This window comes from Eptatretus burgeri, chromosome 6, assembly GCF_056783735.1.
Source record: "Eptatretus burgeri isolate ZD-2024b chromosome 6, Ebu_testis_v1, whole genome shotgun sequence".
NCBI lineage: Eukaryota > Metazoa > Chordata > Myxini > Myxiniformes > Myxinidae > Eptatretus > Eptatretus burgeri.
Genome location: NC_140966.1, coordinates 51,964,564 through 51,979,563, shown reverse-complemented (window position 1 = coordinate 51,979,563; position 15,000 = coordinate 51,964,564). Strand labels below are relative to the sequence as shown.

The 15,000-nt window shown below is 39.7% G+C and overlaps 1 protein-coding gene across 1 annotated transcript in view; it reads left to right on the top strand.

The window, feature by feature from the left end:
• RRM1 (ribonucleotide reductase catalytic subunit M1) overlaps positions 1–15,000 on the top strand; it is a 399,179-nt gene that overhangs the window by 278,573 nt on the left and 105,606 nt on the right. The window contains exons 14-16 of the mRNA XM_085885025.1: positions 9,302–9,523; positions 9,662–9,738; positions 13,787–13,922. Of these exons, the coding sequence (XP_085741151.1) occupies positions 9,302–9,523; positions 9,662–9,738; positions 13,787–13,922 (435 nt within the window). The remainder of the gene's footprint in view (positions 1–9,301; positions 9,524–9,661; positions 9,739–13,786; positions 13,923–15,000) is intronic.

The window sequence follows — 15,000 nt, the reverse complement described above, 5'->3', positions numbered from 1 at the left end:
TTAGAGGTTGTCAGAGAGTTTCCCCTATTCATTTGTATGGGATGAGGAGGAATCAGTCTCCTGTTTAGGGTTTTTCCAGGGTTAATTCAGAATTTTCCCCATTCATTTGCATGGATGCCTCAGAAGCCCCATTTAACCTCCACTTGTATGTACATAAATATATATATATATATATATGTATATGTATGTATGTATATATATATATATATATATATATGTATATGTATATATATATATATATATATATATATGTATATATGTATATGTATATGTATGTATATATATATGTATATATGTATATGTATATGTATGTATATATATATGTATATATGTATATGTATATGTATGTATATATATATATATGTATATATGTATATATGTATATATATATATATATATATATATATATATATATATATATATATATATATATATATATATATATATATATATATATATATATGTGTGTATATTTCATGCATTTTGCATTTTATATAAAATTTGCATTTTATTGCATGAAATAAGTATTTGATGCATCAGAAAAACAGAACTTAATATTTGGTACAGAAACCTTTGTTTGCAATTACAGAGATCAAACGTTTCCTGTAGTTCTTAACCATATTTGCACAGACTGCAGCAGCGATTTTGGCCCACTCCTCCATACAGATCTTCTCCAGATCCTTCAGGTTTCGGGGCTGTCGCTGGGCAACACAGACTTTCAGCTCCCTCCAAAGATTTTCTATTGGGTTCAGCTCTGGAGACCGGCTCGGTCACTCCAGGACCTTGAGATGCTTCTTACAGAGCCACTCCTTAGTTGCCCTGGCTGTGTGTTTCGGGTCGTTGTCATGCTGGAAGACCCAGCCACGCCCCATCTTCATTGCTCTTGTTGAGGGAAGGAGGTTGTTGGAAAAGATCTCGCGATACATGGCCCCAACCATCCTCCCCTCAATACGGTGCAGTTGTCCTGTCCCCTTTGCAGAAAAGCATCCCCAAAGAATGATGTTTCCACCTCCATGCTTCACGGTTGGGATGGTGTTCTTGGGGTTGTACTCATCCTTCTTCTTCCTCCAAACACGGCGAGTGGAGTTTGAACCAAAAAGCTCTATTTTGGTCTCATCAGACCACATGGCCTTCTCCCATTCCTCCTCTGGATCATCCAGATGGTCATTGGCAAACTTCAGACGGGCCTGGACATGCGCTGGCTTGAGCAGAGGGACCTTGCGTGCGCTGCAGGATTTTAATCCATAACGGCGTTGTGTGTTACTTATGGTTTTCTTTGATACTGTGGTCCCAGCTCTCTTCAGGTCATTGACCAGGTCCTGCTATGTAGTTCTGGGCTGATCCCTCACCTTTCTCATGATCATTGAGGCTCCACGAGGTGAAATCTTGCATGGAGCCCCAGACCGAGGGAGATTGACTGTTATCTTGAACTTCTTCCATTTTCTAATAATTGCGCCAACAGTTATTGCCTTCTCACCAAGCTGCTTGCCTATTGTCCTGTGACCCATCCCAGCCTTGTGCAAGTCCACAATTTTGTCCCAGATGTCCTTAGACAACTCTCTGGTCTTGCCCATTGTGGAGAGGTTGGAGTCTGATTGATTGAGTGTGGACAGCTGTCTTTTATGCAGATAACGAGTTCAAACAGGTGCAGTTAATACAGGTAATGAGTGGAGAATGGGAGGGCTTCTTAAAGACAAAACTAACAAATATGTGAGAGCCGGAATTCTTCCTGGTTGGTCGGTGATCAAATACTTATTTCATGCAATAAAATGCAAATTAATTATTTAAAAATCATACAATGTGATTTTCAGGATTTTTCTTTTAGATTCTGTCTTTCACAGTTGAATTGTACCTATGATAAAAATTACATACCTATACGTGCTTTGTAAGTGGGAAAACCTGTAAAATCGGCAGTGTATCAAATACTTGTTCTCCCCACTGTATGTATGTATGTATATATATATATATATATATATATATATATATATATATATATATATATATATATATATATATATATATATATATATATATATATATATATATATATATATATATATATATATATACACACACATATATATATATATACACACACATATATATATATATACATATATATATATATATATATATATATATATATATATATATATATACACATGTATGTATATATATATGTATATATATATATATGTATATATAATATGTGTGTTGCACCATTGTCTGAGGGTGAGGCTGTGCTGCTGATGCAATGCCCCTATTATCAGTGCAATGGTACTCATTTCACCAACTTCTCAAGGTTGACATGGTGAGTCAACCCCACCTGGTGTTAATTCAACTGCCGACAGGGGCTCCAAATGAGGACCTTAAGATCCCAAGCCAGCCACCCTAACCACTAAGCCAACACCAGGCTTTTTGTTGATTTAATACGACTTCAAAGCAATTCAGAATGCTCATGAAAATTCTTCTTATGAAAATGCAGTACTACCCAAGTCCTCCTCATCAAATTACAAAAAAATACATTTCATAAATAAATGGAATTCATTTATAATGTGCAGGATTGATTCAGACTTTTCAACATTTTAATATTCCATTGCCAAAACCCTTTCTCCACATTTTTGGCAATGACTTTCAAGCCTGATGACAATTAAAGTTGGTTGTAGTTGACATCCTTTGAACCGTGGAGGCCGCATAATTTTTTCCGTTCAAATTTTGGAGCCAAAAAACTAAATTTCCAATGGAATTAGGAAATTAACCTGCAGTTGGAAATGTCTTGACAGTGGCTGGTAACTACATACAAAAGGATGAATATTTGTGCTGTTTCGTTCTGTGGTTGGGGCACAAGATTTAAGAGTTCTGGTTTCCTCACCCCCTCGCCAAAAAAGTGCAACCCTATTGGTCCAGTTAAATAAAATATATCCTGAAGTACGGAGATATTTAAACTTGTGATGTGTGACCAGTTCAACGTCTTTGTCTGTACAGTCTTGAAATGCCTTCGAGGGAGATCAATAATGCGTTCAGCATGGCTTCCTCCTCATTGGGAAGCTTGTCATCACCAGTGCCACGATTGGGATGAAGATCCCTCACTGTTGCACACCATCGTCATTTATCAATATTAACTCTACGTATGAAATATAGTGTCAAAAGATGATTTTCTTCCATCGCTAGCCTCTTGATGTCCATTAACACGATGAGGTTGAAGGTCGCATGACATATTGGACAAATCGTTCATACCCAGAAACTAAAAATGTTGATTTCAAAATAAATACTAAAATGGAATAAAACAAAATTTGGATGAAAGCAGATTGTCTTGTGATTCTGAACCAGTTTATTGTGTTTTTAATGCCTATCTGTTTGATCCAAACGTGTGAGGTTAGTATAGCAAGCACAGCTGGATCGTTTATTCACAGCGTTCAAATTCGAGCTCTTTCCAATTGATTTTTTAAATCCGCTATACATTTCAGAAACCGACCAATAAGAATCCTTGGTACAGGTGCCTTCAGAGTTCACATGAATATTTTAAATTGTGTAATTTATGTGAACATGAGAGATTTCATGGCAGTTTAAAAAATATAAAGATATAAAATATGTGATTCCAGGTGAACACAGACTGTGAAGAACTCCCTCCTACTTCCTGATTCCCACAAATGGAGATGACAACCATCGTGTGAAGTCGTTTAATTTATTTTAAGTTATTTAATTTGTTTATTTATTTGTTTTTCTGTTAATTTAACAGTAGAAACCAGCTTATTTGAGAAACATTTTATGCAATATTAAATGTGGGACCAACCTTGAAATACATGAAGAGACTTGCCAAAAGTTGACAGGGTCGTGTGTGTGTGTGTGTGTGTGTGTGTGTGTGTGTGTGTGTGTGTGTGTGTGTGTGTGTGTGTGTGTGTGTGTGTGTGTGTGTGTGTGTGTGTGCGCGCGTGTGTGTGTGTCAGTCTGGAAGAGGGAATTTTTAAATAGTGATTTGTAAATAAAAATAACATGAAGTCAGGGTTTGGATGAGAGTATGTGCAGAATTGAGTTGAGGAAAAAGAAAATTGATGTGGAACGAGTCGGTGAGGTTGCCTTGAAACCGACTGGTTCAGTTCTAACCTCGGGCGTTTGTGTGTGCTGCATACATGACCAGCTTGCCAGCATACACCAGCCATATACCCGGGTGATTTGTAGTTAGCATGTGCTGGCAAGCTGGTCGTGTGCTGTACGGGTTCTGAGCATCCCGTCTGCTGGCATTAGTTGGTGGACTTGCAAAATCCAATGGTGTCCTTCATGAAGAGTCGGCGAGCTATCGCTGGCACAATGAACAAATTTCAAATTCCTGCCCCAACTACTTAGTCAAACCTGTTCGTGAACTTCCCCCGGCCAACCCCACAAGAACATGGGAATAAGTGTGGCCGGTAATGAAGAAGAAGTTTGCGTATATCTGTTCACAGATTTTAATTCCAAGCTTCATGAAACTGCTTGGCCCAAGAGAATGAGTGTTGACATTGGATTGTTGATGAAACCAAACTGGCTTACAAATGACCTTTGAGGAAAGCAAATATGCTTGCCCAGCCTGATCTGATTTACCTGTGGTGTCACTACACACTTTGTGGTTGACTTTCAAATGTCTCAGGGAAATGGGTGGTAAAGTATAAATTATATTGTGGAATAAATTGTCAGTTCAGTATGCAGTATAAATTGTTAGGACACCGATCTCACGCTCACACACCCACAGGTGGAGGTGAAGGAATTTCAAATGATTTTGCACTTTTTCGTGTACCTAAAACTAGGTTACTATATATATATATATATATATATATATATATATATATATATATATATATATATATATATATATATATATATATATCCAGTTTTCTCTGGACATGTCCTTTTTGGTCCTTAAATCCCCATCTGGCCAGATTTTTAAAATATCTTAAAATATCTGTGATTTTGTGGGGGGTTTTTTGTTTTTTTTTAATTTTAAAAGGGATAAATTTTAAGACTTGGGTACCTTTTAAAAAAAAAAATCTTATTTAAACAGTTAAACCATTTTGTATATTTAATGGTGATAAATTGTGGTGATGCAATGTTTGGACCAGGACAGTTTGGTACAAGTCTGTACTACTCCATCATGGTGTAATGGATGTGTTCAAACATCGACACTCACGCGTCCACTTTCTGTCCAACCTCGCAGTGAGAGAGTGGCTTGCTCAGTCCGCAATTCATTGTTTTTTTCTGAGTCCGTACCAGACACACTTATTTGATTTTCTTCAAGAGCTCTTTGCAATGCTAAAATGAAAGTGTCAATTCACGGCAGAACTAAAGACAAAATTCCGTGTTTTTGAAGTGGTCGAGAAGAATGGGAAGCCAAATGCTTGGTATGATGTAGAGCTGGTACGTATGTCTCTGTGGCAAATAAAGGTGCTATATTGATTCACAATCTCATGTGGACTTGGATAAACACAATATTTCCAGTAATAATTCAGTATTTTGATTAGAATAACAGTCGTTTGCAGTCAAAATTAATTGAGTTCTGGAATACACCTAATAGACACTGCTGATACAATTGCTCAACATGTGAAGGAAACTCTTGAAAAGAATGGCCTCTTTTTCAGTATCCCTCTCCAGAGTGTCCTCTTTTCTTTCTTTTTTTTTTCCTTTTTTTTTTAAAGTTAAAATATGCTAACCCTTAGACACTATTTAGAAACTTCCAGTGGTGTAATATTTCCCTCGCTTCTGCTACTCACCTTGATTATCTTGCTGCTTTTTTGGTTTGTCTGTTTATCATTCTCGTGCCGTTGGGCGCATACATCTCCCGAGGCAGTTCCATTGGCTCAGGGTTGCAATCCTGTATGGGTCGCCTCTCCAACATAGGATACTTGTCAAAGTGTAATAATGTGGGATTTTCTCAGGGTGCTGGCGATAGTTCGCCCATTCCTCACAGAGGATACTATGGAATCTTTAACATCAACTAACTAATGCTGGGAGATGGATTTATTGATTGAAATTCACCATAAACAAGGCTGAGAGCCACAAAATGTGTTGGGCTGCAAAAGAAAAGAAGAACAGTCAAAGACGAAGTCAGTTGTAATTTATATTATTCTTGTGGAAGCATGTGGCTGGAAAATAATTCCAAATTGATGCAGCACGTGGAAAAAGGTTACTTGCATAGCTCTTCATTCTACATATAGGTATGGCCAAAGTGTATTGGTGTGAAGTGGCAAGACGAGTTTCCTGACCAAAGACCCTAACAAAAGGTACCCAATTGGAAAGAGCAGTGGAACAATTACTATGAATATATCTGTAAAACATACTTAGAGTAGCTTTTGATATCTTAGGGGAGATATCAAGACCAAGTCGGCACAGATCTGATGCTTCTTGCAAGATCAAAGGACCCATGTGTACAGGAGGAAAAGACCTGTCTCTAGAACGAGACAGGGATAGCAATTTAGTCTTCTTCGGATTGAAGGTTACCAGCCAATCGTGACCCCACTTCAACACATTCTCTAAATCATTGTTTAGTGAGGCACAAACCTCACTATGAGGATTGAGACTTGAATTCGGGAATACACAGTAGTGTATGGAGTCATCGGCATACATAGCAAGCTGGGATGAAATGTTATCAGACAATTAATTGATATATATTCCATAAAAAGAGTAGGACCAAGAACAGAACCCTGAGGAATGCCAGAATTTACAGAGCAAATAGGGGATGGTTGACCATCAAGACCACCTTCAACTATTGGTTAGAAACTTGGAAAGCAGAAATTATGCTCAACATTCCACACACCATGCGATTGAAGTTTGCACAGTAGTCCCTGATGCCACACTTTATCAAAGGCCTTTGAAATCTCCAAAGCAACTAAATGGATCTCACCCCTAAAATCTAAGGCCCTGTTAAAATGATCAGTAATTTGGGACAGTAAGTCGCCAGTCAACCTGGAATGGTGAAAGCAACACTGACAGTTAGAAGTTCATTGTCCTCAAGGTGACTAAGAAGCTTATGATTGATAAAGCTTTCAAAGAGCTTACAAATGACAGGAAGAAGACTAAATGGGACAGTAATTAGTAGAGGGAGAACGCTCATCGAACCCCTCAAAAGCAGGGAAAACAGAAAGCTACTTTCCATGATGAGGCAAACACTGAATCTGCCAAGCATATATGATATAGCTTGGCAAGAATTTGTGCAAGTAGCTTTTGAGGCATCCAAATAATGAATAATTCTGGAAGCATTCTTAGGAGTGACAAGGCGGACAGAAATAACGTTATCTGTATGAAATGGAAAAATAGGCATTATCCATCATCGTTAAGTGATGAATTAATGGCAAATTGCTTTGCAAACGGGTTGCTCCTATCCAAAGGGGAGGTAAAAACCTCAGGACCCTGGAAAAGAGGAATCATGGAGGACTTGCTGCAGTTAAGAACACTGTTGGCAATCTGCCAAATGTCTCTATAGATCCAAGCCGCTGAGTCGTAATGGAGCCAGCAGCAGTCTGCATAGTGCTGCTTGGCATCCTCCAAAATTCTCTTGCAGCGATTACTAGCTTCACATGACAGGCCCTTGAATCAAAGTTCCCCAGCAAATGGTACAGCTTGAAAAAATAGTTATGATGAGCAATTGCTGCCAGACAAGCAGGAGTGAACCACGGTTGAGAATGAGCCTTCATCTGATCGGTACATGAAAGAATGTAATTCTCAATGCCAATGTGAGTCCATTCAGATATTTCCTCAGCAGCCAAATCTGGACTTGGTCTGAAATCAGGTTCCCATGGCACATCAGCCAGAAAATAACAAAATCCATCCCAATCAGCCTTCCCAAACTAAAAAGCAGTGTGGTGAATAGGATGGAATGTACTTGTGGGTGAAGAATACGAGAGATGTACAGAAACAGTTGAGCGATCCGAGTTACCGATTGGAGGCAGAACCTTGACAACGCATTCATCTGGGTTGGAACACAAGAAAAGATTGAGTAAGTACCTACCATCAGAATCACGATCAAGGATACGAGTAGGAGATTCTATAATTTGGGTGAGATTTTGAGAAACAGAAAAATTAGAACTTTCAATGCCAGGAGGGTCAGTATTACATGACAATATCGGCCATTCCTTGTGGTGAACATTGGATTGTCGGAACAATGCCACTCTGATGACCTCAAGAATGCAATTGAAAGTGGCTGCACAGACCACCATCCATGCATGTCCATGACAGTACAACCATTTTGATGCTATACACCTGCTGATAGATCAGTCTCCCATAGCATGACCAATGGTTTTTGAGATCCAATACTACCCGGTGGCCATGACCTGTGACGTCTATTTCCGGTACCCTTCAGAGGCAGAATTAATCAGATTCCACAAGAAGGACACAGAATAGCTGAGATTAAAGGTATTGAATTGAAGATAAATATAAAGAAGAGGAAGAAGAAAAGATTAAAAGGAAGGAGAAAGAAGAAAGAAAGTACAAGAGGAAAATGGGGGGAAAAAGAGCAGAAACCCAGACCCCAGAACATGAAATGAGCAGCCATTTGCTCTGAAACAAAATGTGAGAATCCAGTTTCTTCATAATGCAAGTGGAACTGGAAGGGATTAACTAGTCAGTGTCGAGGCAACGGGAGGTACCTCTACCCCTATTGATGGTAGACTGGCCTAGGCTGATGAGCTCTACATGCCCGGGTTTAAAATCAGTTGTCCTTCTCTTCGGCAGACTGCCAATCAAGGCTAATGAGTTCCACCTACTCGGAACAAGCCTGGTTTTAATGCTCGAGACACCCGCCTTTCACACCTCCGCACTTGGTTAAAAACAGGTTGGAACGAGAAGTCATGCAGTAGGAGTTTGATTAGGAGAGGCTATCTGAGGCGCACATCAAATGGGATATTTTATGGGTGAATAGTTGCTCAGTTCTCCACCCACGTTCCAGTCATTCCTAACCCTTTAACCCCCTGATGCCCAGTTAAACCTCCTTCTGATAGATGGGTCACATACTTGATGTATTGCCCTCCCAGTGAAACACCAGAGTGATAGTTTATAGCTGGCCTGAGATTCGAACCCAGGCTAGATACAGTAGCTCAGAAGCGTGTGTGCATACCTCTTTTGCTTATTCCCGTCTTTATTTCTACCAGCTTTTAGAAGACGTACCCTTTTTTTGACCTCTTCTTCTTGCTCACCACCCCTTCTCTTATTGCACTTAATTTTCTTCTTCTATAATAATGTCCAATTATTCTTTCACGTTTTAGCAGTTTTGTTTTCCACAATTATATGTATTTATTTATCGGCATTTCATATGACTCTATCTTCTTCGTCCCTTCAGGCCGAGACGTCTAACAAGTGCCACCGGCCCATTGGTGTCGGGGTGCAAGGCTTGGCAGATGCATTCATTTTGATGCGTCTGCCTTTTGAGAGCCCAGAAGCTCGCCTCCTCAATGTGAAAATCTTTGAGACACTCTATTATGCAGCTTTGGATGCCAGTTGTGAGCTTGCAAAGCAATACGGCCCATACAAAAGCTACAAGGGCTCACCTGTTAGCAAGGGGGTAGGTTTAACACTGAAATAATTTATATGTTGTTTTTGTGTAACTCGCCATTGGTGTTATGATTGGATGATTAGGTTGATTTATTCATGTTTTGTTTTTCCTTTTACCACTTTCATTAATAACCTTTGATTTCACTAGATCTTGCAGTACGATATGTGGGAAAGGAAGCCAACCGACTTGTGGGATTGGGACACCCTCAAGCAGAAGATCGCGCAGTGAGTTTTTATTCCTCAAAACTGTATAGTCATTGGATTTTACATATCACTAGTTCAAATGCATTCCAAGGGATGAGGGATTAGGTAGTGAGTATTGGAGTGGGAGTGCCAGCAAGGACAAGGCTGGGGAATGGTAGATGTTTGGAGAGGGAGACAGAGGTGTTAGGTCCAATTGAGGAGGATGGTGTTTTGAAGAAGAGTTTGATTATATAGGAGGGATTGGAGTATGGGTAACTGGGAGATGAAGCAAGTGCGTGCAGAAGGGATTGAACTATTGGTGATTATGTTGGGAAAAAGATCCACTGTGGTGAATAAAGCCTTGTACCCCCAAATGCAGGGAGAAAGAGGTCATATGGTAAAGGAAATAAATTATCATCGTTTCTTTTCCCCTGCCTTTTCACTCCCCCCCCTCCCTTGCCTATTGGTTTTTGTCATAAAAAGGCTATTTTAAATAGTGTTTTTTTGACAGGGGTGCCTGCAGTGCCAGCAGCAAATGAGTAGCTTGAGGGATGAGGTGTCTTTGGTGTAAATTGCCACGATAAGCCGTTAATGGCCCGAGGTTAAGCTTGGCCAAGCTCTGCAGCTACGGTAGTAAATTTAGCCAATTCGAGCAGGAAGCGTGCAGAGGTGGTGACTTTTTAAATCTACTTTGGGCTTTTAAAATGATTTAGAATTGGAAATTTACATCTCGTCTTTGAATTGTCGTGTCACTTTCAGGGTGGTATCCTGCTAGCTCTTGAATAAAAGGTCAATGTTTGGAAGCCTTACAGATATCGACCTATTCTTTAATCCTCAAGCTATGATCACCCAGTGATTGGCCTTTTTTATTTAATACCATAGCAGTGGCTCTCAGCAAAGTGCACTTGTTTTAATCCAGAGTGAAAGCATGGTTTGAACTTCCGGTGTTGATTATAATCTATCCAGCGTACAGAAAAAATGTGGACGACACACACACTCATGCTTGCAGACACATGTGGAATGCATCATTGCTTGCTGGGGAACATTGGCTCTCCGATTTGCCCTCTGTGACGATGTGCTGGGATTGTTGTGTGATCTAAAAGGAGGGCGTTGTACCCTTCGCCATCAAGCCTCAAATTGGATAAGTTTCTGTTTGCACTGCATAAACTTTCTCACATTTCTTGGCAGGGTGAGATGCATTGCCGTAATAGAATGTGCAGATGGATGGATGGATTGATGGAATGATGACATGTTACATCCTTTTACAGGTACCCCCCACCCCCCCCCCAAAAAAAAAATAGTTGTAATTTTATATCTCTCAAGGTGGTGGTTTTGCTGTCATCCCACCTACCTCCATTTTTGCGGAACAAAAGGACAGACTAAAAGCACCGTCTGCATTTATCCATTATCATTCTCGTGGAGCATTGCCCTCTTTCAATCTCCCCATTGTGCGTCTTTCTTGTTATCGCTGCCTGCACAGGGTTCCAGTGCCTTTCATGTGGCCGTGTGCACTTCCCTTTGCACCTCGCATTTCAAAGGCATAAAATAGAGTAGTCTTGTTTCACGGTTTGCATTTGGAATAGAGCAGTGCAGGTGAGTGTCACAAACCGCTTGGGTCACCTGCATTTTGCCGCTGACCCTGCCATCAGTGTTGTGACTAGATCGTAAAATCTATCAAGAATTTCTGGTTGGCTCCGTTTAAGAGCTGATGATGATGACTATGTCAGTCATATCGATGATAAATAATCGCCATTTCATATAACCACGTGTTAAAGATCTATATTTTAGTTGCGGAATTGGTCAAACAGTCAGAAAGCAATATTATCAAACATTGGTGTGTATTTTATGCCTGGTATTGGCTTAATGGTTCGGGTGGTGGGCTTGGGATTCGAGGGTCCTGAGTTCAAATCCTGCATGGCCATTTAATTATTACCAGGTGGGGTTGACTCAGCCTGTCATCCTTCCGAGGTCAGGAAAATGAGTACCTGCTTGCTGGGAAGATTGAGCATTTCGAGTATCCTGTGTCGGAGTGGTGACCCGTCCAGGATTGTGCCCAATAGCTCAGGAAACTGCTTCGGCAGCACCGATGCACTGCACAGAGTATGGTCCCAATATATGGATGGATGGTATGTATTTTCTGAAATAATTGGTGTTTTAAACTATCTTTTAAAGTCCATGACCAAAAAATCTTACCATTTGTAAGATTGTACTCTTCATGATTTTTCATTTCCCTTCTAATAATATAAAGTTCTCCACATTTTGAAAAGCACCTGTTCATCTGTGAAGAAACAGGCGTAGGTGTTGAAGATACAGTTTCATGTTTGTTTTAAATTTAAATTATACTTCACAAAACTGAGCACACCAAATTGTTCATAAAGTGTTCCTTTTTAGCTCACCTGTTCGAAAAACAGAGTTATAGCGATACCCCCAGCGTGAGCGTCAGCATCAGCATGAGCCTGCAAATGTTAAAGTTTTTGGTGCAAGTTATTTCCTTTCTAATGTTTTTATCTACCACACTATTTTTTACTGATTACAATATACAAATACATATATTGCTTTAAAATTATTTGGATCAGACTTCACTGCAATGCTTTACAAAAAATATTATTAGACGTCTTTTAGAAACGATAAATGTATAAACAGGTGAGCATTGGGTGGCTTTGACACCAACTCTCTGGTTTTTTAATGCAGCACATGGCTGTGGGAAAGCATATTTTGCTGGGGACGCAGCTGTGCCGCCGATGCAGTGCCCCCATGCAGGGTGGAGGTGGAACTTGGAATTTATTCAGGGTGCCGGCGATGGCTCACCTACTATCCGCAAAGGACACTGTGGGATCTTTAATGTCCACCATCTAATGCCGGCAAATGGGATGCCCAGTTTAACGTCCATCCGAAGGATGACACACACGTGCACGTTGATGAATCACCCTGCCTGTAAAACACCAGGGTGACAATTTATAGCTGGGTCGGGATTCCAACCCAGGCTAGACAGCTTGTATACGAGTGTGCGTACCTCAAGGCTATCCTTTCAGCCCTCGGAGTACGTGTACATTTATTCCTCGTTTCTCCTGTCTATGGAACCATCTTCCAGAGGCTGTTCTTCACTCCAGGGCTTCAAGCTGGCAGTACACTGCCACTGTCAATTGAACCTTGCTCTTTTAGAAAATAAAATAATGATTAAAAACTTGTGCCCATTTCATTGTCATCTGTTTTGAAAAGAAAGAAGAAGCTGACCCACACCGTCGACAAAAGAACCCTTTCGACCATATGTTTGTGTATCAGATGATAAAATGTGCAAAAATAAAGCATTTATAGTGATAGCAGAAATGCCAATTTGTTACAAATGCCCAGAGTTCACACACTTGTTAGAATGTAACATTTGAATGTTAAATGAACGTTACTTTTCCTTCAAATCTCAATTTATTCTCAAGGGAGGATTTAATGAACATTTCAGTTTATCACTTATTTATATATTATGAATATAGTTTGCAGTCAGGCTTTTTGTCTTTGTAATGTTTGATAATGGTACTGGTGTATGATAAATAAGTGGAGGCCTACCTTTCAAGTTCATATCCACCATCTACATCTTGACTTCTTTTTTCTCGTTTTGCCGAGAAAGTTTCTGCTACGCTCGGTTGTCTGGCTTCATCTTTCAATCACAGCATCAGAAAAAACACCATTAAACGTGTTTATAACAGAAGTAAAGCACAGAGCCAGGTTGTGTTGCACTCTCATTAGCTACATTTGAACAATCAGTGGACACTGAATATGCTGCCATGCAAACACAATGTCGTCCAAAGTCGTGGTAGCTGGCAAATTCATATTTTTAAGCAATACCAATCCAAGTCTGTTTGAAATGGAGATAAAAGTTTCAATAAAAGAAAAACCAAGAAAAACTAAAAACACAGACCACTTAGTTCAAATTATTTTTCCAAAGGAAAGGGAAAAAAAATTATATATATATATATATATTTTCATTTTATTAAAAACAGTCAGTGATGCACTCTGTCAACTCCTTAAGCAGCCGGCCCCCGGCTTTAATAGAAATCTCACACTGCACGTGAGACCGATTATTGGATTGTGTCTGCAGGTACGGAGTACGGAACAGCTTGCTTATCGCTCCCATGCCAACAGCTTCCACTGCCCAGATCCTAGGGAACAACGAATCAGTTGAGCCATACACCAGTAACATCTACACGCGGAGAGTGCTCTCAGGCGAGTTCCAGGTTTGTATGAAAAGCATTTTCTGCTTTAAAAAAATTTCTTCCCAGATATCCTCACCTGTATATTAAAGGTTATTTGTTAACTCGTAAAACTAATCTATAAATTTAAATCCCATCATTTGTAAATGTGAATATGTGTTCATAAGTAATGGTGTTTTTTCTTTGTATACAAAGTCGAGGCTCGTAGAGGAGCCAGAACACATATCTGACCAGTCCGTAACGTAATGAAAAGAGCAGTGAAAAAGGGGATAGAGGGGACCACCAGCAGCAGGATAGACGGACAAGATACAAGGAGACCTGGAGGAAGAAAGGACACTGGGAATAATGAGAGGAAGGGATTGGGCAGGACACAGGAGATGAACAAGATGCATACAGGTACAAACTCTCAATCACAAAAAATAGAAATTGGACAACAAAGAACAGCAAAAAAGCAAATTTGAAGAGTGGGTGGGGGGACTACCCGATAACCCCGAAACACATGAAGTTGGCTTGGGTAGGGTACCTGAATTTTTCTTTTCAGCCAACTTTATCCTCCAGGTATTCTTCATCACTGCCATTGTCATTACCCACCTCATACCTTGCCCTGCTTTTTCACATGAAGCCACACTTGTGAATGCCCCAATCGGAATTTGTTTCCTGCTGCTCAGTTTCAAATCATAGATACGTTTGTATTCGTCCATTGTACGAGTTATCATGTTATTTCCTTTTGTCTTGAATTTAAAAACTTCATTAACTCGAGGGGGAGCACTTGGTAGAGTGCAAAACCTCCGCCGCCAATACTGCTCGGTCACTCAAGTGAACCTGATATCCTATTCATTGACGTCAACAGTGCTCACAGAGTTATAGTTTGCAACTTTCCCTTTTACTTTTAACTTTTACATACTCAATTCATTCGTCATAACTAGATTCCTTGAGACAGAAATTGATTTTACATGGCTGTATCCACCTGAAGTTCCAAAATCAGCCGCAATTATAATTTTGGCATGTTTTTTTGTTGGAAATCACTAATAACATGTAGAAATGCAAAAAAAAAAATCGAAATTTTTTTTGAAAAAAAAGTTGCGAAATTTTCTCAGGTTTT